The 27,257-nt window shown below is 38.6% G+C and overlaps 1 protein-coding gene across 1 annotated transcript in view; it reads right to left on the bottom strand.

The window, feature by feature from the left end:
• Nucleotides 1-27,257, bottom strand: part of SPATA17 (spermatogenesis associated 17) — a 76,460-nt gene that overhangs the window by 33,473 nt on the left and 15,730 nt on the right. The window contains 2 exon segments of the mRNA XM_028724628.2: nt 1,310-1,507; nt 11,657-11,780. Of these exon segments, the coding sequence (XP_028580461.2) occupies nt 1,310-1,507; nt 11,657-11,780 (322 nt within the window).

Genomic DNA, 27,257 nt, shown 5'->3' with positions numbered 1-27,257 from the left:
GTGAGTGGGAGGAAATAAAGAAAGATGAAATTGTCATCACTTCTGTTATTTTGATTCTGATATTGAAAATGGTACTGGGCAAGAACAATTTGAAACACTGATGGGACTCCTTCTAGGTACTGGAGATAACTCAACGTTTTGTGAAACCTTCACAGGGCACGCAGAGCTCAGGGCATGAAGGGACTGCCGTATTCTCTTCTGTGCTATGGAATGCCCCACCGAAGAATGTACAGTGGTACCTTGGTTCCCGAATGGCTTGGCTCCTGAACAAATCGGCTCCCGAACACCGCAAACCCGGAAGTGAGTGTTCCAGTTTGCAAACGTTTTTCAGAAGCTGAACGTCTGATGCGGCTTCTGATTGAGTGCAGAAATCCCCTGCAGGCAATCAGAAGCCGTGCCTTGGTTTTCAAACAGTTTCAGGAGTTGAACGGACTCCTGGAACGGATTAAGTTCGAGAACCAAGATTTCACTGTACTCATAGCCATCTCTGTGAGCAGGGACAGGGATAGTCCATTCTCTTCATTGCTTGGGAAAGTTCTGTGGTTTAAGTACATGGAACTTTCTCCCACAATGAAATGAATGTAAAGTTCCATTCCCATTAAGGTTGATTAAACCAGATCTCCTGAATAAAACAACAATTGCAGCCTGAGAGCTATTATATACAGTGGTATCTCGGGTTAAGAACTTAATTCGTTCTGGAGGTCTGTTCTTAACCTGAAACTGTTCTTAACCTGAGGTAGCACTTTAGCTAATGGGGCCTCCTGCTGCCATGCCACCGCTGCGTGATTTCTGTTATCAGGTTAGCGCAGTCTGTGACCTGAAGCATCTGTAACCTGAAGTGTCTGTAACCCGAAGTACCACTGTACAGGGTATGGTTAACATCTTTCATTTTATGTGGCCATTTAAAACACATGGTCTCTCATAAAGATGGAAACAAAAACCTTTCAGTCATTTCATGAATGTTTGTCCTAGAATAACAGTCAAGAACAATGAAATCAACGAGATTAAACATACAGTGGTACCCCAGATTACATATGCTTCAGGTTACATACATTTCAGGTTACAGACTCCACTAACCCAGAAATAGTGCTTCAGGTTAAGAACTTTGCTTCAGGATGAGAACAGAAATCATGGTCCGGCGGTGCGGCAGCAGCAGGAAGCCCCATTAGCTAAAGTGGTGCTTCAGGTTAAGAACCGTTTTCAGGTTAAGAATGGACCTCTGGAACGAATTAAGTACTTAACCTGAGGTACCACTGTACTTAACACTCCGTAGCTGTGGCTGTTATTGGGAGTTATTGATACACAATACCTGAGGTTTTTGCCTCCCAATAGGAGGAAGAGCTGGCTCTCGTTGGAAGCCAAACAAATCAGAATAAGCATTCCAGTGGAGATCGACAGCATCCTTCTTGACCTTTTTCTTCTTGGGCCTCAAAGGTTTTGCTTTCCTTAATTCCAATTCCATTGGATCTGGTGATTTCCTGTAGGGCGAGTTGTATATTCCTGCAATCTAAAGACACACCATTTATGTGCATTGTTTCAAAATTTCTCTAGTTTAGATAGCAAACAAAACAATGTATCATTTAATTTATATTATTTATTATAAATTAGTTATTACATGCTTTCAGAAGACAAGCTCACCAAGAAATCTGAAGATGATGGAAGTATAATACATATTATACATTCTTTTAATATTTCTTTTATTGTTCATATATTGTTGTACACTGCACATTTTACATGATGGTGGTATAGAATTACTATTACAAATAAATAAATCACTTGGGGATTTTGTGTATGTGTATGTAAAAAGTTTTGTTTGATGTTCAAATTTCTTCCTGCAGAGAACCTTTCCCATGTTATTTGCCACAGAACCCCTGGAAGAAATGCGTTGTAGATTCAAACCAGACATCCTTGGGTGATATTCAGTGTTAGAATAGACCCACTGAAATCGATGGACATAATTGACTCAGGTTTCATTGAGTAAGAGTACTAGCCTGAATTTGACTTAGTTGGATATCACTCATTGGTACACCAACTGTTGTATGCTCTGAATTATTGACACGGAACCACAAATATATCCTGAATGCTGGATGCCGTCCCAGGAACTGCATGCACAGCACTGCTTCTGTACATTCAGTTTTCAATACAGCGGGGGATGCTGCTTCCATGTGGTTCTTCATATGGCACTACAAGCACACCCAAAAACCTGCATCTACACATGCCACCTCAATGGGTTGGGAGAGCTGTGGGATGTGTAAGTCATCTAATCATCTAATCTAAAATAAAAAAAGGATTGTTGATATGTTGTTCCAAAAGAGCCATTTTAGAACAAGCGTATCGGCCTGTTGAAACAAGATTTATGCAGGTAGCATAATTATCTTTTTAACTGTTAAGCACTGTTGAATAAGAGAAATGAAGAAAGTGTTAGAACTGAGCTGAAGCAGATGTAGAGTCAATGTTTATATTGTTGCATCTACTGCTGATTTCTGGCTCCTAGGGAAACTTAAGAGTCCAGCTTCTCATAATGTATTAACCTCTTGGGAGTGAGAGGATTGAGTGCTCCTCAATTAGCTGTAATGCATTTTTCATTAGTGTGTCCCACAGGAAAATTCAAATTCTTAGTGTCAAAAAGTTAAGCAAGTTTTTATTTATCTATATCTATATATTGCTGTTCAAATGTATAGAAGACTCCTATATGCAGAGAGATAATTGGACGGGAAGATTGGCTGTTTATTGAATGGTAAGGACATAAACTCATTAGCTTTTAATTACGGGGGAAATGCTCCAACTTTTGGATCATTTTGTCTTTTCCTGCCTCTTTTTGAGTCCTGTGATATCCTTTTTGTGATTGGCTGACCAGAACTCTATGCTACATTCTAAAAATAGTTGTAGATCTGTATATAGTCACTATAATTCTGGCCGTTTTATTTTCAATCCATTTCCTAATAACCTAGATATAGCAAGGAATTTGCCTTCTTTACCGCTGCCACAAACGCACTGATGCTTTCATTGAACTGTCTATAATGACATAAAGTACTTTCTCCTTGGGTTAGTCATTACCAGTTGACACACCATCAATGTATATACTAAATCAGGACTATTTTGTCTCAATGTGCATTGGTTTGCTTACACTCAACCTAATTTCCCATTTTATTGTCCATTCACAAAGTCCTTTTGGAGCCCTTCTATATCTTCTTGGGTTTCCACCATCATTTGGCAGTCTTGGGTACCTCATTGTTCACCCTTGACTCCAGATAATGAACTAATAATTTAAACAGTGCCAGTCCCACTACAGATTCTTCTGTTTACTTTGCACCACTTTGGAAAACTGTCTATTTAATCCTAGTCTGTCTATTTAATCTATTTTCTGTTCTTTAACTAACTGCCAATCCATCAAAGTGCCAATCCTCATGTATAATGACTGTTAATGTTGCTCAGCAGACTCCGGTTAGTGGCATTGTCAAAAGGTATTTAGAAGACTGAGTAAAAGTGTCAATTGGACCATTTCTATCACTAAATGCTAAGTGAAATTCTCAAAGAACTCCAGATGGTTTATGAGGCAGGGATTTCCTTTGCAAAAGCCATGCTCATTCTTCATCAGCAAAGCTTGTTCTTCTATATTTAAGAAACCTAGCATTATATGTCTATTTCTGTACATTCATTTCCAAGTTCTATCCTGTCACCACCTGAATATCATGAAACACTTAGGTCATCATCTCTAAGAAATCCCTGGGGAAAATCACCTCAAACCAGATACTTCCCTACTCATATCCTCTACCTGTGCAAAACTGATTAAATAATTGTTTAGCGGTCATCTTATTATGCTGTTCATATTCTGCCCAGAAAAGTTGGGGTTTGGCTTAAAAATAAGTATACTTTTTAAAAAGCAACAAGAATACAGGATGATAATAGGCAAACTGGTTTCTTCTAAGTGATCCTTGGCTTTAACCTGTATTTACTTTCACCTCCCACACAGCTACAAGGGTATATACAGTAGTAGTGGTATGGTGTCCTGCCAACACTGGTGTTAATGTTTTGAGACATGACCAGCCAAAATATGGCAGCTTTTGCTCATGTTTGATTCAATGGGAGAGTTATTCTGCTGAAACCAGTAAGACTTAAAAGTACTCAACAGTAGCTGGATGTTACCCTTGTTTATACTGCATTAGCAATCATCATACTCCATCCTCAGCTCCTATTCTGCAGAACAGTGAACTGAATAGTTTTATCTGAACATATAAAAACATGTATAAATGAATAGACCTATGAGTTCCTCTGTAAATATCCCCCCTTTGGTTTAGCCTATGGTGACAATACATAACCATTTTCCTTGCCATCCACCCATCTCTGCTCCCCAACCCCATCCATCCATACGAAAAAAAAGAGTTGGGCATAAACCGACTGGTGTTTATGCCCTCAAAAACTCCAGGGTCATTCCCAACATCCTGTTCGTTCATTTTCATCACCCAGTATAACCAGTTAGAAAGTCATCAGTGTTACTTGAGCAGGGCATCCAATGCTAAAGTGTGCTTTCCAGCTTTATTTCTAAATAGTACTATAGGTTATTCCCAACCCCAACCCCCTTTCAAATCACATCTAGTCTGTGGAGAGAATGACACATTTTTCTGTATCCATGTTCTTCGCAAGCGTCTCTCGCAAGGGCCTCTGTCAAAGCTGGCTTTCTGGGACTTCATTTTCAGGAACAATTTTCTGAAGTGACAAACACTATAGGGAAATCTGTGCTAACTGTTAAAAAACCTACAACTGAGTTATTTGCAGTACTGTCATGCTAACTTCCAACTCAATAAGACCAAAGAAACCTCTGGGGGAGACTCTGCTAATAGCTTCTTACTGACCTCCTTGCAATACGCCCTTCTGCTGAATAGTGGCCCAGTGGTGAATATGGCAAATGAGGTGTGAAAGCTCTGTGTGTGTGTGTGTGTGTGTGTGTGTGTGTGTGTGTGTGTGTTTTAAGGCTATGATTCTGACTCGCTGTAAAAAGGAAAACTGAGCTCCACAAACTTTCTCTGCTCTCTTGCCCTGGAATTCTTTTCTTCATCAGGCCTTCCACCAGGGAAACCCATGCATGACCCAGAAGTATTATTAATTTTGCCAGATCCCAAGCATAGGCGTGCATGTGCCATTTGTTACCCAGCCACCCTTAGCATTACATTAATATTTTGAATCATTTTCATTTCTAACAATGTATCATTTTGCTTTCTTCATATATTTTTTAATCTTAGTAATTGAGAATGGCATGCAGAGGGCAAAGAGAAAGGTTTTGCTAGGAAGAATCAAGTTTGTGAATTATATAAATATCACATTTAAAAAAAAACAAACCTGGTATTTTTTTTCTACATTGAGCAGTCACCTACACTCTTCTAATTTTCTTTTGATAATAATCCAGTGTCATCACTTAAGGTGCATTGCTACTGTTGCATCTTTTTTTACAGATTCCTGCTGTCAGATACACCATCTACAAATGGTATCAGGCACCCACCTAAAACAGCTTTCCAAACTACAAGTAATCCCTTTCCAATGCTTTTGAAATCAACCCCCAAATTAAAATGCTCCCTGTAGATTAACTCCGCAGCTGCATTCTGGACCCACCATATTTTCTCAACTATGTTCAAGAGTAGTTGCACATACAATGCACTGATAAAATCTAGTTGAGAACTTACCAAGGCATGTAAAATGGTGGTTAGATCTCACATATCCAGGAAGGGTGCAGTTGGTATATATAGTGAATTTGGAAAAAAGCATTCCAAGACAGAGTTCAACCTGTGATTCAAGATCAGTGTTGGGCACCCAGGTAGCCCCAAAAGGCAAACAATATTACTCTGTCCAAAATGGGTAAGTTGTCAACATTGCATGACAGCCTGATCCCTAGATCCTTCCCTTGCAAAGCTCTAGCTCGTTCCTTGAAACTTTTTGTGTGCATGTAATCTATTCTACTTTCTTTGTGAAACACACACAGAGACGGAGAAACAGAGAGCGCATTTCTTGAAAAAAGAAACCATAAATGTAGAAGCATGAAGGAGAGGTGTGAAAGAAATATTTGCTGGAAACGGAATTGCTGAATCAACACTGACCAGTGCACTTCATCATAATTATCAGGACATACTACTGCCAGGGGATTTATAAAAATCCCACTCAGCAAATAATTGCCCTGCTGTTAGGAGATAGTCAAGAGTGTTAACACACTGTCACAGTCCAGCATTTAGTAAGATATTCAACATTCAATTACTCTTGTGGGGAACTGAAAAGAAACATGATATTTTTCCAGGTACTGCAGTTAATGCTTCCATAAGAATTCCAGTGAACATTCCTGGTAATGTCCAGATGGAGGGGAGAGCTCTGGTGGCCTCTCTCTCTGTCAAGAGGTGAAAGAATGATTTGGAAATTTAAATATGAATACACATACTTTGAAAATATTGCAAAAATAAAGAAGTGAATGATTCCATACAGTGTAATCTCTTTGTTAAAAATAATACCAATTTCTTTTAACTACAATCAGATGTATATATGCATTTTGGAACGGCATAACCAAGGATCTATTATAGATTAGCCTCAAAGAAAAAAGTTCATACTTCACTGTAGAATTTCTAAATATTATTCAAAGATTTAAAGAACCCACAAAAGAGAGCCTTTTGTTAAGATTTTGCCTTCTAGAACTTAAATAAATGACAACCATCTGAACAACTTCAGTGTAGCTGTGAGTTGCAAGGAAGGCTGACACCTGCATCAGATTTCTAAATCACACACTCAATTCATGCACTTGGACCTAAGTCCCAAGCGAGTTGTCTTAGAATTGTGGTTTGTCAACATCTTAAATTCAAAAGGTTTGGCTTAACTGGGTTGGGATGTACATGGAAAACTGATTTCTTATGTGCAAGAATCTTGCAGTGTGAAAAGTCCTCTTGAATTTAATAATAATTTTGCTTGAACAAGAAGCAGGAAACGCTAACCTATAATATGCAGGTCTGTATACAGTATCAGTGATGTTTTACTTATCCATTGATGAAGTGCTGTAACTGAGGTCCAGCATTATTCCTAAAGTACCTCCATTTTGGCTAGGCCATTTATATATCTCCATTTGTTTAATAACTAATTTAGCAGTATTCATTTTAAATTATTAAACTAAGCCTTTAATATGACTCATTCACTGGACTCCTTGCTCTGGGGTTTCCCCTTACTTTATAAACTCACCAGTTGTTCTTTCTACCAAAAGAGAATAACAGTGCTTTCAAGATACCCAGTTTTATGGGAGCTTGATGCTAACAGGACAATCGGGTAGTATTCAGTCAAAGCAGATTGGACCAGGCCTTTGGACAGCTCTAAGAGTTGTCAAGACAACTGCAGAAGATGTTGTCTCTAAAGGGACTTATAGCCAACTGAAGCCTCATGTAGGCTAACTAGAGTTGGTTTGTGGTAGGTGCCATCTCGCTGAAGGAGCTGGCTAGGTGGTCCTCCTCTTATTTTGCAGATAGTGGTCTTCCAGGGGGCTCAGCCATTTATATCTTAGGACCAAGTTATCTCAAGGAGTGTCCCTCTCTGTATTGTTGGTTCTTTGATTTAAGAATCCTGCAGAGATCAGGCTTTCTCAATGGCACCCCAACTGTGGAAATATCCTTCCCCCATGATGTGGCTGGTGCTGACATTTACAGTTTTTAGTGCCAGCTGGAAACCTATCTCTTTCACCAAGACTTTGGGGATAGTGTGTGATGCATGCAGGCATCCAGAGAGACCTGGATTGTCTAAAATGGAACAGATGACGTGAGCTGCCTATTGTCATGCTAGTGTTAATAGGGAATTTTAAAATCTGACTTTATGGTGTATTTATGGTATATTTTTATTATTGTGATCTACCCTGGAATTGTTTGGTGATGAGGAGTAGGAAATAAATTTTACAAACAAAATAAATAAATCATCTGAAAAAAGAGTTATGGCGGCAGGGCTGTGTCTTCTGGCCAGGTAAAGGTAAAGGGACCCCTGACCATTAGGTCCAGTCGTGGCCAACTCTGGGCTTGCGGTGCTCATCTCACTTTATTGCCCGAGGGAGCCGGCGTACAGCTTCCGGGTCATGTGGCCAGCATGACCAAGCCACTTCTGGCGAACCAGAGCAGTGCACGGAAACGCCGTTTACCTTCCCGCCAGAGCGGTACCTATTTATCTACTTGCACTTTGACGTGCTTTCGAACTGCTAGGTTGGCAGGAGCAGAGACCGAACAATGGGAGCTCACCCCATCGCAGGGATTCAAAACGCCAACCTTCTGATCGGCAAGCCCTAGGCTCTGTGGTTTAACCCACAGTGCCAGCCACGTCCCCCCCAAAAAAGCAAGTGTTTCTTCTCTGGAGGACATTGTCTGAAAACTGCACTTCAATATACTCTGATCATGACACAAAATGAAGATTTTGAGCAATCTTTAATGTAAAGTATTATGTTTTAAATGGATCTTTTCCATGCAATAGACTTCTTTTCTTTATCTTATATCTGAATAGGATGAAAGTATTTTTTTCTACGTTCTGTTTGGCTATTATTAAAAACTAACTCACTGCACACAATATGGACAGCTAAAGCCAGATCAGGGACCACTACTCGCCATTTTCTCGCAAATCCTCCAGAGAATTTATTTATCTGAAGGAAATATGCTATAGCACAAGATTTACAGCTATCTTCAAAATTGGTAAGATTTTGCTTCATACCATAAAACTGTACCACCAAGTTGCATTTCAAGGACAATGTCATCATTATTTTTATTGAGTTGTTTAAAAAGCGGAAAACAGTGTGGGCACATCATCTTTGGCTGCAGATCCCGAAAAGCCACAGCAGCCAACACTGCTACAACGGACTACTTAGCTCTTTTTGAATCAATAATATAAGCCTGAGGCATTACATGCTGAGCCAAAATAGAAATAAACACATGCAAATTAATAATACTGCAAATATCATCGCTTTACAAACCAAAACACCAGAGACAGCAGATCAAGCTGCAATAGAAGCCATTTACCATGGCATACTAACTTAAAAAATTAATTTTATAATTCCACTACTGATTTTAATGCTACCATTTGTTGTTTTAGCCAAATTACTGATGAATGCAAGCTCTGTCATAGCAAGTCACTTTTAAGAGGAGGAAGAGGATGTTAGTAGCTATTTTGGTGCAATAATATGAGAGGCAGAAAATAGGTATATTTATAGTTATTGTCACTTGAAGATTCAAAATCTTCCAAAACACAGGAACAATATATGTAATAATTTGGTTGGCTTTCACTGTTTCGGCACATTCTTCTTTTTCTTGCTGAAGTTGAGCGACAAAATTACATTTTAAAAATACATACACAAGGAGACACACATTGCTAATGTTCATATTTTAAGCCGCTCTGGGAAGGGTTACAGTGTAGAATTGTTATTATAAAAATTAACCATTGTCAATTGTAGTGTGTCTTACAAATATTAAATGATAATAAAAGTTTCCTGCTCTGCTCTTATTGATTTGTTTTACAGATAAAAAGGATGTTCAGTCTAAAAAACAAAAATGATGTTGTCTGGTCTTTGTAAAAGCTTTGTGCTGGCACTACAAACCTGAGAAAGAATAACGCGAGGAAAAGCAGGCACCATTTAAAGAAATAAAATAAGGATTCCATGGCTTTCTCTGAAAAACAAACTTAAAATTCCCCCTTTAAAATCTCAGTCTCAACAGAAATGTTATGAATACGAAAATTGGATAGATCTTAACACTATCTCAGTGTATTTCTAACTGTAGTACGCAGTTGGATCTCTTCCACAAGGCAACCAGTAGGTGGAGCAGATAACATAATTTATGACTTGAAAACACTGGCATAGATTCTATGGCAAGTTTCTTCATAATTATAGGGATGATGAAGAAAGAATTTTCTTCAAACAAAGGAAGGCTTAGATGTGTTAGGTGTTACTTGACTAGTTATTGAAACCACCAATAAACGAAGAACGTTGATTAAAAGCTCAATATTTCATAAGGATAAAGTTTTAGAGCTTGTCATTTATTTCTCCAGGCATTGTCTTCTAGCAACCTCAGTTTTAATCAAAATACAATTCCAATTCTATTTTTAACTTCTTTGTATGCTAAGTTTATACCAGCATTAGACACCCTGAGAAGGTAATATATAAGGATGCAACAAATCTGTATATTTTAATGTGTGTGTGTGTGTATAATTTGCATATTTGCATTAACCTGCTGCATATCGGATCACAGGGAATGTAAGATACACTGCAATTCTGCAATGACATTGGTGCATTTTGGGGCTAGGACCTGAAGTGCTAGTTCTTAAATTGTTAAGTAATATTTCAATGTGAATTACACTTCAGAGACGAGTGTGATTTTCACATGTTGCTACATATTGCACCATTTGATTAGCATGTTTGTAGATTGTCTTGAAATTATGAGGATGAGAAATCTTAAATTTCCAAATTAACCATAAATACGCACTGTCTTCATTGAGATGCGGGTTGTCCACTCTTTGAAATATTTGGATGTATTTATATATCTAAATTAAAGTTTTAAACAATGAAAAGTCCTTTCCCAGAGAGATTTTTTTCTTTCAAGGAGCAGATGAATAATTCATTTTTAATAATATTGATTTACTAATTAGTCCTTTCTTCTGTTTCTTCACAAACAAACCTTGATTTCACTAAATTTACAATTAAAATAACTAATTTCCACTAATCAGTTCACTTTCCCATAATTAATTGCTATGCAGCTTAGGTAAACAAACTCCAACATTGCTTATTCATGATTGATGTGACACAAAAGAAGGGAGCTAAATTTTCTATGGCAAAATCTTATGCTGTTGTCTTCGATCCCTGATTGGAAGAATGACACTTGTTAAGCAAAAAGTGAGCATGACTAAATAAAAAGTCTAATCATCAATAACAGATATCCGTTTAAGACTGAAACAATTGTGCTTGCATTTCCAGTATGGATGTTCATATAAATAAGCACTTATCGCAGGCAGGGAAAGACTTATTTGCACTGATGAACTTAAGCAGGGATTAAAGAGGGGAACATCTGTCATACCAAATAGCTCTTCAGAATTCCAGCAAATCTTCTAAGAATAGTAAATAGATCTGTTGGAATATATTCAAGAGTACTGTCTACAAGAAGGTAATCAAGGTAAATTTGCTGACCCAAGAAGATCACTCTGAAAAGTTTTCTTTACAGATAATCCATTCTTAACCACCTATTTTGAAACATAGTGGAGCAATGTAATTCTGATCAAAGCATTAGCTCAATTAAAACCGAAAAAATATGAAACCCCTCCTCAGCTTAATAACTGGTTAGTCCTTGACAAGTGAAACAACCACAACAATAAGCCAGTCAAAATGAGTTTTTAAAGTGAGGTTATGCCCTTTGTGTTGTGTTATCACAATGGCAGATCAAACTGCTGACTTGGACTCTTTCTGCCAGCCGCGCTGATGCCGCCTCTATGAAGCTGCTGTCGTGTCACGCAGCAGTCATGGTACCTGCTCTCGCCTATAGAAAGGCACTAAATTGAACTCGAAGTAGTGTCTTTGTGATATCTTTTCAACAAGTCATGTCCCATTCAGCCTGCTAGTTTATCTCTGTCAAGCTCGGGGCCTCAGTGGTTTGCATGAGCTGTCAGGGACAGGTACACCAACCTGCACAGTGCTAAGGAGGTAATGCATCTTTTGGGCGAGGTAATCCTTTTTCCTTTTTTCTCTTTCGAGGGCTTTTTTCTGTTCCTCTTTCTCCTTCATCTCCGCAAACTCTTCCAGTTCTTTCCTGCGTGAAAACATTGAAATGATTACTGGGCCAATGTAAAAAGGCATCAGTGCTTTAAAACGTCTTTCCCAGCCCATCTTCCCTAGTGATGATATGCTGGCATCGTCCACTGTTTACTGAAATCGACAACACCAAGATTGGCTACATTCAGCAATGCCTGGCTAGTACTGTTAGAACAAAGGAATGCAAGAGACATTCAGCCAATGCACCAAGATTCTTAACCATTCTGAGAGATCCAGCTTCATGTAAACGAGAGTTTAAAGAGTCATAGGTTAATTATGATGTATCCTTGTATCTATGATTTAGAACAAAATCAGCTTACAAATTGTTTAGAAATGACTGGTTTTAGTTTTAATAACAATAAAAGGATTATTTGTACCCCATGCATCTGACTGGGTTGCCCCAGCCACTTTGGGAGGCTTCCAACAGAATATAAAAAAACCAAGATACATCAGACATCAAAAGCTTCCCAGTACAGAGCTGTGAAACTTAGGCTTCCCTAAACACGGCATGATATTTTAATGTTGGGGCAGGAGTTAAAGATAAATGAATAAACTTCTCCATATAGTTAGTACCAGAGCATGAAGGAAACATGTAGTTGGTTATGTGAGTTAGATGCATCATGAAAATTTGTAGCCTCCCTAGAATAGATACTTATGGATGACTGTGTAGTGCCATGCTTAGACCAATCGTCTTTCTAAGTTCAAAATTCTGCTTACTAACAGAGCTCAGTAAAAACAAAAAAAATTCCTTCCAGTAGCACCTTAAAGACCAACTAAGTTAGTTCTTGGTATAAGCTTTCGTGTGCATGCACACTTCTTCAGAGCTCAGTAAGTATGGGGAAGTTGTAAATAAGGAACTACCCTCTGTCTGTTTTTGCTGTTGAATAAGCATGTGTCTCCCTTTCTGAGTCACAAGGTTACAGGTATAAAGAGACTAACAGAGAGGGTCCTATAGAGATTGCTCATTATTGCATATTTATTGGGAGAGGGGCCATGCACCAGTGGTAGATTTCAGGTAACAGAGGTGGAAACTCCTCCCCAATGGACCAGGGACCAGGAATATACTAGCAAATTCAGAAATGCAGGGTGCCTGCCTAATAGTCACAGCTATGCCTCCTCACAACCTGATCTCCTCACAGCCATGTCCCTTTCCAAGTTTATACAACCTTGTAAGATTATACAGTAATAATTAGGGACGCATTGCAACAATTAGTGCAGTTCTCTATGTGTTGCCTTTCAGCTAGATCTACTATTTTCTGTGCATGTACATGGGTATATGATTTGGAGTGCTTGCTCCAATATATTATTTTGGAGTGACTTGAGTTGTGTTTCCCCTGAAGTTCCATTGTCCGTAGCAGAACTTCAACATCAGTTTCTTGAAACTGAAGCAGCTTGTGTTTTTATATGGAATACACAGAACAACTCATTGGTGTTGTTCTTGAGCATCTGACTCCAGAGTGTCCCTAGAAGTCAGTCCTCAGTGGTTGACTCACCTCCTTCAACTCGGATTGGCTCAAATCAACAGAAAGGGAGAAAATACTTTTTGGTTAAAATCTCCCCTTTTATGCTGACTGGTCGGCTCCAAGATGCTGGAGGCAAGTATACTGGGGGGACCCTGCTTCAGAAATAGTAATGTGTATTTGACCTCCACACAACCCCAGACCATTATCCTTCTGCCTTGGACTTCTGCTTCTAGTCTGAGTAGATAGTGTTGGGTTACATGAACAAATGGTCTGATTCAGTATTAAGACACAGAACATTTTCAAAGTAATTAGTTAAGAGAACTCTTGCAGGAATTTTCTACCCTGTGATTTTGTTTCTATGATTTTTCTAATAAATTACTAATCCTATTGCCAATTATTGAACCCTTAAAACATTTCATAGATAAAATGTGATTGCATAATATATTTATAACAACGCATTACAGTATCACCCTCACTAACATATACCCAGAGTAGAAGTTAGCTTGATTAACATTTGTTGTTATTGGTATTAAGAAACACTAATTCAAATTAACCTTGTGTGTGAAAGACATAAATTTTGTTCAGCGATGTATGTAGATTTAATAAATGTTAATTAGGTAAGTTCTGACCTTTTTCTGGGCATCTTATGTAAAATACAGCATTGAAAATAATTCAGTTCCTGTAGGGTAAATATTTATAATACTTCAACATATTCAGTATCAATTAAATATCAGGGAGTGCAATCCACAGCACAGTAAAGTTAATAGCAAAACTCCCATTGATTTTAATGGCACTGGTTTGGATGCATGTAATTAAATGTTACAATTAATTCAAAGAGCCCCGTGTAGATACAAAGGGCACATGCAGGGCACTTTTGCATGCACTCAAGTGGTACAACAATTGCCTACCTATAAATGGAAAGCCTAAATACATATGAAAAAATCCCCAATACATATGTGAAGGACCGTGCACATGTTCTCAAAGAGGAGCTGGTTGCACTTAGACACACACAGGCAACGTCCTGACCCAGGATGTTGGTCTTTGTCAGGCTGATGGCAAAGCCGAATCCCATACAGGTTCAGGCAAATTGGTTGATGAGACACTAGCGCTTCCTTGGAGTGCACAATCAAGGCTGCATCACCTGCAAACAACATCTCTCAGATATGGACCCACCACACTTTTGTCCAGGTGTGCAAACGTGTCAGGTTAAATAGTCCCCAGCCACTCCTTGAATGGATGTAGACACCGTCTTCAGTTGAGCTGAAGACATAGGAGAGCAACAAGGAGAAGAATATGCCAAAGAGGCTCCTTGTTCTTAATGCCGGGCTCAGTCAGGGATCCGCTCCTCTCTTTTGCCAAAGGAGGTCACAGCTGTGTTGTAGGTAGTTCCACCTTGCTTTGACGCTGTCTCTGGGGCAGTTCAGTAGAGCTTCTTTGGCAGAATCAGAGAAGGATCTTGCTTATCACTAGAGAGTGATCCGTGTCACAGTCAGCACTGTGGTAGCTCCATGTGACATGATCACAGTGCCCCAACCTTGGACATCTCCATGACACTTGCTGTTTTGCCTTGGTAGAGAAGAACCTGTTCATGGTTCAGAGGCTGTGATATGAACACAGTTCTAGCAGCTGTTGTCCATTCTTGTTCATGCTGCCAATACTAAAGTGGCCTATGAAGTTGCCCCACATGTGATGATCATCTCCAACCCTAGCATTGAAATCTCCCAACAGGAATAGGTGTTAGCAGGCTGGGACCCTCCCAACAGCCTGGTCTAGTGGGAGTGTAGACATTCAAGATGTTAACTGGACTGGAGGTGGTTGAAAGCTGAGGGAAAGCAAGCATTCTGAGCCCTTGGTCAGCGGTCCTATTGCAGACAGAAGAGGGTTCCATGCTGTGAAGCCTACACCGTGAATATGTGGTTCTTCTGGATGCCCTCCTTCCCAGAAAAAGGTGTCATTCATCTCTTGGAGGCTGTCATTTGAAGCAAGTTTGGTCTCCTGTAGAGCAGCAAGGTCAGTGCTGATCATTTTCTTTTTTTTTTTTATAATAAATTTTTATTAGTTTTCCATAATTAAAGAATAAACAAAACAAAAACATAGACATAAACAAATAAAAACATGACTTCCCCATACCACCCCTTTCCTGCATTCTTGTTTCAAGATTTTTTAGCAACCCTCTGATCTTAACTTAAATATATTTCATATATTTAACTTCAGTTAATTATTAATACAACTGTAGTTCTTTATCTCTTATAACTCTGAGCCCCTAATTTTCCAAATTACAACAGTTTTTAAGATAAACTTTGAATTTGTTCCAGTCTTCATCCACCGCCTCTTTCCCCCGGTCTCGAATTCTGCCAGTCATCTCTGCCAGTCCCATATAGTCGATCACCTTCGTCTGCCATTCTTCCAACGTGGGTAAATCTTGCGTCTTCCAATACTTTGCTAGAAGAATTCTTGCTGCTGTAGTGGCATACATAAAAAATGTCCTATCCTTCTTTGGCACCATTTGGCCCACCATACCCAAGAGAAAGGCCTCTGGTTTTTTAACAAACGTTCTCTTCAGAACTTTTTTTATTTCATTATAGATCATTTCCCAGAAAGCCTTAATCTTCGGGCAGGTCCACCAAAGGTGATAGAAGGTTCCCTCCGTTTCACTACACTTCCAACACTTGTTATTGGGCAAATGATAGATCTTTGCTAACTTAGCAGGAGTCATGTACCACCTGTAGATCATTTTCATAATGTTTTCTTTTAAGGCATTGCATGCCGTAAATCTAACACCAGTGGTCCATAACTGCTCCCAGTCTGCAAGTTCAATGTCATGCCCAATGTCCTGTGCCCATTTAATCATATTAGATTTCACCATTTCATCTTGAGTATTCCATTTCAACAGCAAGTTGTACATTCTTGACAAATTTTTAGTATTGGGTTCTAACAGTTCTGTTTCTAATTTTGACTTCTCCACTTGGAAGCCTTTCTTTCTGTCCTGTTTAAATACTTCATTTATCTGTCGATAATGTAACCAATCTCTCACCTTAAATTTCAGTTTCTCAAAACTCTGCAATTTTACATTTTCACCATCTTGTTCTATAATTTCACAATATTTAGGCCAATTAGAACCCATATTCAATTTTTTCACCTCTTTTGCTTCCATTGGTGACAACCACCTGGGGGTTTTACTTTCAAACAGGTCTTTGTACTTAATCCAAACATTATACAGAGCTTTCCTCACCATATGGTTCTTAAAACCTTTATGCAATTTTACCTTGTCATACCATATATATGCATGCCAACCAAATCTGTTGTCAAATCCTTCAAGGTCCAAAATGTCTGTATTCTCGAGGAGCAGCCAATCTTTCAACCAGCAAAACGCTGCTGATTCATAGTAGAGTCTTAAGTCCGGCAGGGCAAAACCCCCTCTATCTTTCGCATCTGTTAATGTCTTAAATTTTATTCTTGGCTTTTTGCCCTGCCAAACAAATTTCGATATGTCTTTCTGCCACCTCTTGAAACAGTCCATCTTGTCTATTATTTGTAATGTCTGAAACAGAAATAACATTCTAGGCAATACATTCATTTTGATAACAGCAATTCTGCCTAACAAGGAAAGTTTCAGCCTTGACCATATGTCTAAATCTTTCTTAACTTCTGTCCAACATTTATCATAATTGTCTTTAAAAAGATTCACATTTTTCGATGTCAAATTCACCCCCAGGTACTTCACTTTTTTTGCTATCTCCAAACCTGTTTCCTTCTGGAATGTCTCTTTTTCTTCATTTGTTAGGTTTTTTTCCAAAACTTTAGTTTTTTGTTTGTTCAGCTTAAATCCTGCAACTTGACCAAATATCTCGATCAGTTCTAAAACTCTTTTTGTGCTAGTGATTGGCTGTTGTAAAGTCAAAACTAGGTCATCTGCAAATGCCCTTAATTTATACTCTCTCACTCCGACCTGAATTCCTTTAACCAACTGGTCCTTTCTAATCATATTTAACAAAACCTCCAGAACCAGTATAAAAAGTAGGGGGGAAATAGGACATCCCTGTCGTGTTCCTTTCTCTATGGCTATCTCTTCCGTTACCACATTGTTCACAATTAGCTTTGCCTTCTGCTCAGAATAAATTGCACCTATACCATTTTCAAAACCTTGGCCTACCCCCATCCCTTGGAGATTCTTTTTCATAAAACTCCAACAAATATTGTCAAAGGCTTTCTCCGCGTCCACAAAAATCAAAACCGCTTTTCTGTTAATGTTCATTTCCAACAGTTCCACAATGTCTATTATGTTCCTCACATTGTCAGACATGTGTCTACCCGGGAGAAAGCCAGATTGATCCTTATGAATCTCACCTGTCAATACTTTCTTCAGTCTTTTTGCTAAAATGTCTGCAAAAATTTTGTAATCCACATTTAATAATGATATCGGGCGGTAGTTCTTAACCTGGTTCTTTTCAGTCTCGGTCTTTGGTATAAGTGAGATAAAAGCCTCTTTCCACGTTTCAGGTGCCTTTTTCCCCTCCAATATTTCATTGCAAACTTCTTTTAGTGGTTGCACTAAACCTTCTCTCAAAGCTTTATAATATCTAGCCGTCAGTCCGTCTGGTCCTGGAGACTTTCCCAGTTGTGCCTTTTGAATGGCCTCCTCTATTTCCTGTTCTGTTATTTTCTCATTCAAAATCAACTTGCCCTGTTCTGGAATTTTCGGTAGTCCATAATTTTTAAGAAATTCTTCTATTTCTTGTTCATTTACTGGCCCTTGTGTGTATAATTTCCTAAAAAAACTTTGGAAACAGTTACTTATCTCATTTGGCTTATGAACATTCTTTCCCTCTATCTCCAAACAAGTAACTGTGTTCAATTTTTGTCTCTTTTTCAATTGCCATGCAAGGAGCTTCCCACACTTGTCTGCAGACTCAAAAGTCCTTTGTCTCATTTGTTTAATTTTCCATTCTATCTCTTGATTTGTCAGTTCCATATATTGCGTCTGATAATATTTTATTTCTCTCAAAATTTCTTGAGACTTTGGTTTTGACCTCAGTTTCTTTTCTCCTTCCTTCATTTTTTCTAAAATTCTTTCTTTCCTTTCATTTTGCTTTTTCCTCTTGATTGAATTCTGTTGTATCAGGAAGCCTCTCATCACGGCTTTACTTGCGTCCCAAATTGTTCTTTTTTCCACATCTGTTCTCAAATTTATCTCGAAGTAATCTTTCAATGTCTTTAGGGCCTTTATACAGAATTGTTCATCTCTAAATAGGGAGTCATTCATTCTCCATCTAAAGGATCCAGTTGTTGTCATTTTCATTTCCATCTTTACGGCATTATGGTCGGAGCAGGTTTTTGGGCAGATTTCTACTTTTTTAATCTTTGTAGCCATCACACTAGATACCCAGATTTGGTCGATTCTCGTCCATGTCATTTTAGATTCCGAGAAAAAAGTTCCCTCTCTCTCGAGAGGATTCTTTGTTCTCCAGATATCAATCAAGTCCATATTTTCCGTCATCTCAAAGAAAGTCTTTGGTAATCTTCCTTCTTTAGATATTGTCTGTCTTTGTGCCTTGTCCATATTTGTAGAAACCACTCCATTCATGTCCCCCATCATTATTATTTTGCAGTCGAGATAATCTAGTAAAGTCTCATGCAACTTCTTAAAAAATTCTGCCTTCCCATCATTTGGTGCATACACTCCAATTATCAAATATTTTCCCCCCTGGATCTGTACTTCAATTGCCAGGTATCTTCCTTCTTCATCCTTAAATTTTAGCTTTGGGTCCAATTTTTCCTTTGCATAAATCACTACTCCTCTCTTTTTTACTTTATCGGAAGATATAAATTCTTGTCCCAGTCTTTTGTTCACCAACAATTTTCTGTGTGCTCTAGTTATGTGAGTTTCCTGTAGACATATCAGATCCAGTTGTTCCCTTTTCAAAATGTGGAAAACCTGTCGTTTTTTTCTGGGATGGTTCAAACCATTGCAATTCCAGCTTAGAAGTTGCAGAGACATTTTGTTTGTTAGATGTTTGATCCTCCGACTGCTCCAAGTTTTTCTTCCTCTTCAGTTGGCAATTGTGGTAGTCCAAATGATAGATTTGCAATGTCCGTTAGCCCTCCTCCTTCTGGTGTTAATCCTTGTCCTTCTCTTGCCGAGTCCACCGTACCTTTCTGTAGGTCCTCTAGGTTTCTCTCCAAAAAGTGCTCTTTCTCCTGTACTGTTCTTATTCTTACTTTCTTCCCTTTATAGTTAAAGGACAACCCCTGTGGGAATTCCCACCTGAAGGGTATGAAATTCTTCCTCAGCAAATTGGCAAGATCTCTATAAAAAGTCCTCACTTCCAAGATGTATTTAGGGATGTCCTTAAAGATTTGGACTTGAATGTTTCCAATCACCAAAGCTTTTTGATAGTGAAGGTTCAGTATCTTGTCTCTTTCCTCTTTGGTTCTAAAGGTGATCAGACAATCCCTTGACTTCTTGCTTTGCTTTCTACCAAGTCTGAAAGCAGTTGTTATCCCCACTTCATCTTCCTCCAGCTCTCCTTGCCAATTTTCCAGAATTGCCTCTGTGAGAAATTCCGCCAGATTGTCCTCTTCTTTCTCTGGAACCTGTCTAAATTTCAGATTTCGTTCTTTCCGTTGTAATTCCAGTAAGGAGAGGGCCGCTTCATGCTCATTCACCTTTTTCTCAATCGGCACAAGTCTTTCCTGTGTCTCACCTGCGACAGATTTTGCACTCTCTGCAATTTTCCTTGTTTCTGAAGATTCCTGAATCAGTCTATTTATAGATTCTGTATTTGTTGCCACTGATGTGGTATTCAGATCCAATCTTGCTGTAAGTTCTGTCAATTTCTTTGAATTTTCTGCTGATTGCTTTGTTAAGGCCTCAAGGGATTGATTTATTTTAAGCAGTGCCTGTGTCATAGGTTCCATTGATGCTGCTGTCACACTGTCTGGTACAGGCACTGTGTTGCCAGAGATTGAGCCTCTTTTCTTTTGTGTTAGTTTAGCTTTAGATCTGGTTCTTATCTCCTCTGCCGTGCCACTCATATCCCAAGGCCGTTCTCACAGGAAAAACTTGCAATGGAAAATCCCAGTATTAATCAGTTACTTTACAATTTTTCCCTCTTAGCCCTCAAGAGGGAGCAGTTAAAAGTTTCCAAGTTAGAAACAACAAAGAGACAGAAAGCCGGATGTAGAAAATCTCAGGTCCGCCATTAAAGTTGAAAAACTTTTTCTCCAATTTAAATTTGGTTAGTCCAATATCAGTAACAAAGTCCCATTTAAATCTTAAATGTCTTAAAATTTTTCCACCATTTAAGGTATAGTCTATATCCACTTCAAAGCTGTTTTAAAGAACAGTTTTCCCGGTGTTAAGTCCTGGCAGGTCGTCCCGGGGATCAGAGCAGTGAAAAACTTTGTTTCCCTTTAAATTAAAAGTATCTTCACAAGACTGTCTTTTTTTCCCCCTTCTCCTGCCAATCTGGAAGGGAGAGATACTTTTGACAGCTCAGGTTTGACAGTTCGCAACTAAGTTTCTAATAACTGCAGCGAGGTCTTTCGTTGCTTTAAATTCCTGCAGTCCGGGGGGGGCAGACTTCCTTATTTTTTGCCCTCCCGTTTTCAGCCAAATTTTCAATTTTTAAAGGTTCCTAATTTTTTTTCCCTTCTTACTCACGGGAATCCAGTCCAGATTTTCTTTTCAGGAAGGAATCGGCGCTCTCCGCTAATGGCGACACGGCTTCACTCCGCAGGCTGGGTAGCGACTCTCAGCACCGCGCTCACTCCCGATGCCGCTCCGGAGCCTTTAAAAAGGCTCTTTCACAGTACCGGGGGGCGCAAAGGTGCCCACCGAGTCTCCTTGCTCTCAGGCTTCCGCGCCTGAGATTTTAGGGGTCCCCCACTCGCCGTAGCGGGTAAGACCCGAACTTGCGGAGCAGTCCTTCTCCGGAGCTCGGAGGTAGGACCGCCATTAAGCGCTGGCACCGACCGTGCTGATCATTTTCAGCCCATGGTCAATGATGGCACACAAGACACCATTCAACCGCCTTAGAGACTCCACTCCGGATTTGTGTAGGGTTCACTCCTTAGCCTTTTCTTCTCCTGAAGATGTCCATGTGGTGTGGAACTACTTTTATCAGCAGAGTTTCCTTTTGACCCCTTATCCAAAATTGGAGTTTCATCTAATTTGCTATGGGCCCTCAAGCGTCCCAGCTAGGACATGAACTGAAAACTAGGTTTCTTCAGGCTTCCTACCCCTAGAATTCACCTCCAGAGTTATAAGTTCTTACAAGTTCTCTCCTTTACATCATCAGTTACTTACTACAGTACTGTGGTCTTGGCACAGTGGGAGTCTCCTGAAATAAAGGCTGAACGCAAGAAGCACTTTAAAGGTTTGCTTTGAAAAATCAGAGTTAAACCTGTGTGAAGTGTAGGGACTGTGGATTTCATTGCATTACCGAGCTATTCAGAAAACTATGATGATCATGCAACAATCAGTTGACTCTGTCCATCACAAAACCAGAGCATTCTCACTCCATTACAATTATAGATATTTTCAGTTTCTCGCTATCTATAAATATGTAGATATGGAACATTTTGATGTTGTTTGTAATGCTACTGCATTTTATTACAATGGATGTACTTTTTCCATTTTTTATGATGTAACCCATGCTGAGATTGCTTGTTGATGAATGGCAGGATACAAAACAAATAAATAATATTTTCAGTATAATGGGACATAACTTTTTAAAACATGCAATCTGGCAATATTTTTACCACAGATATAGAAAACTCTGTTACAAAAATCTATATGCTATGTCATTTTTTACTTTTCTATCAAAATATTAATCCATAGCATGTAGAGTAAAATATTAAGTAAATCACACATGTTTTTCTTTCAAATGTACAAGGCAAAAGTAGAACAAAACAGAAATAAATTAAAGATAGGAGAAGATGTATTATTCTGTTTCAATCCCTGGAATGTTTTCTTTTTTCTTTTTGTTGCCTTTTACTGTTAAAGGCTTCTAATACAATATTTCATACAAGGTTACTTATGAAACATACTGACGTTTAAAAATCACCATGCTATGCTTTTGCAGCAGTGTAATTTTTTTCCAACATAAGATTAAATTGCAAAATAAATGAATTACTTAGAGTGGCATGGCCCCCATTTTGCCACACTTCTCTTGAAAATTGCTTATTAATATGAAAAAAGAAGTTGGAAAATAGCCTGTTTTACTTTATGCATAGTGTTTGGAGGCCTCCAAGCCTGGAGACCTGGACTTTCTGTACATTTTAGATTGTATTGGCAAGCGGGTACACTGACCTTTCTGACCTGCATCTCAAGGCTATTATTAATCGCTAAGTAACCTGGTAAAGCCAAACAAATTTGTTTCCATTGAAAGGATCTCTATCTGTGTCTGAGAATTTGTGCCGTACCAAACCAACCTCATTAACTGTGTCCACTTTTGACAAAGAACTAGGACTTGGAGAGACTGGTGACCTTTCTTTGTCCTCAAGGAACAGATCTCAGAGCCGAGAAATGTGAGTAAATAAGCATTTTTACAATAGCATTAATAAAAATAAATAAACATACATTCTCTGATTTTTAAAAGCAATTACACCTGTCAACGTTGGTACATATGTTTCCTATTTAGTAATTACTCTTTTTTTCGTTGCAGATTTGTCTGGTCAGCCTCAGTGTCTATGAACTACAGAGAATAAAATGCCTACGAATGAATATTTACAAGTTCTTCATTTCCATCCAACGTCTTGTCAACAATGGTAAAAGCTCGCATTGTCCAAAAACGAATAAGTGCTGGACAACACAGAAGAAAAGCATTTATATAAAAATATATATTCAATTTAATTATAATGATATCTAAAATAATTTTGTTTCATCAATGAAAGTTGACTATTATTATTCTGAATGGATGATTCACTATTCACTATAGTAATTTGGTAAAATTAAATTACATTTGTCAAAAAATGCAGAACTTGGCAGCAAATAATTTTATTATGAACAATCACTGCAGCATAAAGGCTATATCAGTAACAAGTATTTCTTTTCTTTTTTAATCTCCAATGCTAGTCCAATAACCGCCCTGGGAGTTATAGGATGGTATTCAACTATATTTTACTCAGACTAGACCCACTGCAATTAATGGACCTAGTTTAGTCATGTTCAATCATTTCAGTAGGTCTACTCTAAGTAAAACTTAGTTAAATACCACTCACAGAATTGAAGAGCAGATATAATTCTTTTTTACACGAACAAGCAGCCTACATTTTTAGAGCTCATTTTCTTCACAATATATATCAATGCTAAACTGGCAACAGAGAAAAAGCTAAGATGGTATCTTTTGTTGAACTTGTAAGATGGTACCTTTTGTTGAACTTGTATCTTATATAATATTTAATGGAAACACTATAATTTATGAATATGAATGCATTATACGTATAAAAACATGATGTGGTTGTTAGACCCTAGTTCAACACTAGGTGGCTAGTGATCTAGAACAATGAATAGGTGGGAAGAGAGAGGAATCTCTCCCTTCTGCAAGAGTTCTAAGCTCTCTAGCACACACCCATAGAAGGAAAAACAGGGTTGGGATGGGATGAGTGCAGGAATGTGATGAATGAGAACATTTTTAAGGACAATAGTTACAGCAACAGCATTTCTTCCTCAAATGGGTTCACACAGAGTCCTACATATGAGTAAGCAGTGATTCAAAGAGGCGTGTGCCGTATTTTTCGCTCTATAGGACACACCCGACCATAGGACGCACCTTGTTTTAGAGGGGGAGAACAAGGGGAAAAAATTCTCCCTCTCTCTGCACAGCGCCCCTTCAGCGAAGCGGCAAGAGAAACAGAGCCCCTTCCAACAAAAGGAACCCGAAGCCTCCGGAGCGCAGTCTTAGATTCTTACTTACCGTATTTTTCGCTCTATAAGACGCACATTTTCCCCTCCAAAAATTAAGGGGAAATGTGTGTGCATTTTATGGAGCGAATGCAGGCTCCTTGGCTTCAGCAACAGCAACGCGAAGCCTCTGGAGTGCGGCAGGAGCGCTCCCACTGCGTTTCGGAGGCTTCTCGTTGCTATCGCTGAAGCCAAGGAGCCTGCATTCACTCCATAAGACGCACACACATTTCCCCTTAATTTTTGGAGGGGAAAATGTGTGTCTTATAGAGCGAAAAATACAGTAAGTAGGAATCTAAGACTGAATAGGGAGCCTAAAAACAAGGAACTATTTTAAGAAAGAATTATATGTTATGCCCTACTATTACAGTGCTTCTAGAGTGGTACCAATTCCCAAGCATAAGGAACCCCCAACTGTCTGCAGATTCTTAAGGGAAGTCCAATGATATCAGAAAATAAATGTATGTTCCCAGGTAGCAAGATTTGATAGGAATTAAGCTTCATCCTGAACCGGTGCAAGCAAATTACAGGGCACTGAATATTTTAATTCAGTGCAACTAGTATTGTGCTATATGTTTCTACAGTGGGTCTCTCATGGGCAGACATGCTTGGGACTCAAAGGTGAGGGAAGGCAAAAAGGGAGACAGTCTCTACCAAAGGTCAGGCCCTGAAGGAAAATACTGAAGGAACGAAATGATCACCCCAGGTGAAAGCACATGCACATTTCCCTCTACTTTTCCTGAAAACTTTTAAATTAAATTGTTTTAAAAATACAAAAAAAATTAATAAGAACCCCAAACCACTTTCAAATATATAGCCATTAACATGCATTGCATATTAAGAACAATAAAGGGAACCCTTTGAAAGAGAAACAATTACAAAGAAAATTAAACATAATGCTGATGAAATCATACAACATTAGCCCCACTGAGCAAGGAAAAGTCCTTGTGTGGGCTTCCATTACTGGGACCCTTTAACTGAATCTTTCCCCTAGACTTCAGTACAGTGGTACCTCTGGTTACAACTGTTTCTGGTTACAAACGCTTCAGGTTACAAGCTCTGCTAACCCGGAAGTAGCTGCTCCCGGTTGCGAACTTTGCTCCAGGATGCGAACGGAAATTGCGTGCCAAAGACACGCGCACAGCGGGAGGCCCCATTAGCGAAAGTGCGCCTCAGGATAAGAACGGTTTCAGCTTAAGAACGGACCTCCGGAACGAATTAAGTTCGTAACCAGAGGTACCAGTGTATCACCCTCTTGAAATCACAATGCAGCAAAAAGCAGTTGAATCTGAAGGGGGAATCAGGGCCCCATAATTTGACCATTCAGATTAAGGATGTTACTTTTTTTTTTTTTGTCAACCCAAATAAACGAATATTCCTTTATCCTATGAGTTATCATTCATAATTGCTAAATTAATTGATTAAATTATGTAAATCTACATATGAATAAAAACTGGTTAGAAGAACGTGGCATACTTTTTGGTTTCAGATGGCACCATCTTAGAAAAGCCCTTCAGCATGAGCATGAACTAGGAATTCCTCTTCTAAAATGTTGTCTGTCATGTAATCCTATATAAACTTGGCTTGGCTCTTCTTATGTTCCTACCCTATGCATAGGATATTAGTGAAGTTACAAAGAAAAATGAATATGTGAACCTGTGCCTGACATTCTGCCCCCAAATGCCCTACAAAAATGGTAAAAGTCAGCGAAAGTGAGAACGAAGGCCTAATAAAGCTTTGGGAAAGTTGGAGAAAAAGGAATAGAATCTTTTTATGTTAAAATGCCACAATAATTTAAATCCTTTCACTAGTTAAATGCATTCATATTTTAGAAGTAATGCACTTAGGAACACTTGTCATCATGATTCAACTAAGATTATATGCAACAAATGTCTGAGACTGTGAATTTTTCACTTTTGGTTAGGTATTAAAAATAAAACTCATTCATGTGCCAAGGTAACTTATTGTTATTCTGAGTTTTCATTTATGCATTGTGCAGTGGTGTTGGTTCCAGCTATGAGATGCAAATTTGGTTGACAGTGCTCCTTCTGTTTCTATAAATGTTAAAAATACATATATAATGTTTTCCTAGCACTTTAGTAGATGTCTTTAAATGAGGATTACAGCAGTATTCAGACCGTAATGGTGATGCACTCAACACTAAGATCTTGCAGATTTATACTGACATACTTTCATTGAACTTTATCAAAATATTGCATTTTGTTTTGCATTTTAATAAGAAGTTTGTGATCTTGTGACTGTATAACTATAAATATGTAGCATTAAGGAAAGCAAAGGGCATTTCAGACAAATCAAAATAGTGTATAATTTGTATAGGAAAGGGTAGAGAGAACAGTCAAGATAGGGCATATTCACAGTAAAACATTAATAAAAACAAAATAAAACTGTGGTTTACTCTGATGGAGTCATCATATCAGGAGGGATACAGTATCAAACTAGTCTGTTGATCTCATGACCCCATTTCCAACTCTCTATTCCAGGCATACGAAAACTCCAGCCCTCCAGAGATGTTTGGGACTACAATTCCCACCATCCCTGACCATTGTCCTGTTAGCTAGTGATGATGGGAATTGTAGTCCCAAACATCTGGAGGGCTAGAGTTTGCCTATGCCTGCTCTATTCTTTAGATCTACTAGAAAGGTAAAAATGATAGAGGTTTACATATTTCATGCCAAGATAATCTATTGCTGGTCTTTATGATTTGGGATCTAAGTCATTGCTTCTTCCTTTCCTATAAAATTATTGCTGCGTTCAAATGAAGTATCCTAGCTTGTAGGCAAATCTAAGCTTTGGTCTGGGCTTAGCAATCCTGGTTTCACCAAAACGTATCACAATCCCCAACGCAGCCATGATGTTAAGCCAAGCATTGCACTTTGTTTTTCCCAAGTACTGGTAGGGAGGAGTGAAATGGACACAACACACTCTTGCATGGTAAAGTATGGTTTATGATTACCATGATGTCTCCACATGGCCAATGAAGTGTAAAATTTGGCTATCAATGGGTTATTTGATTGTGCCAAAGTTTTTTACAACACATGTAGTAAGCATTTATTTATGTAAAAGTATTTTTAAAAAGATACAGATA

The sequence above is a fragment of the Podarcis muralis genome, chromosome 3 (assembly GCF_964188315.1).
Source record: "Podarcis muralis chromosome 3, rPodMur119.hap1.1, whole genome shotgun sequence".
NCBI classification, from domain to species: Eukaryota; Metazoa; Chordata; class Lepidosauria; order Squamata; family Lacertidae; genus Podarcis; species Podarcis muralis.
This window is presented reverse-complemented; position numbering and strand designations above follow the sequence as displayed.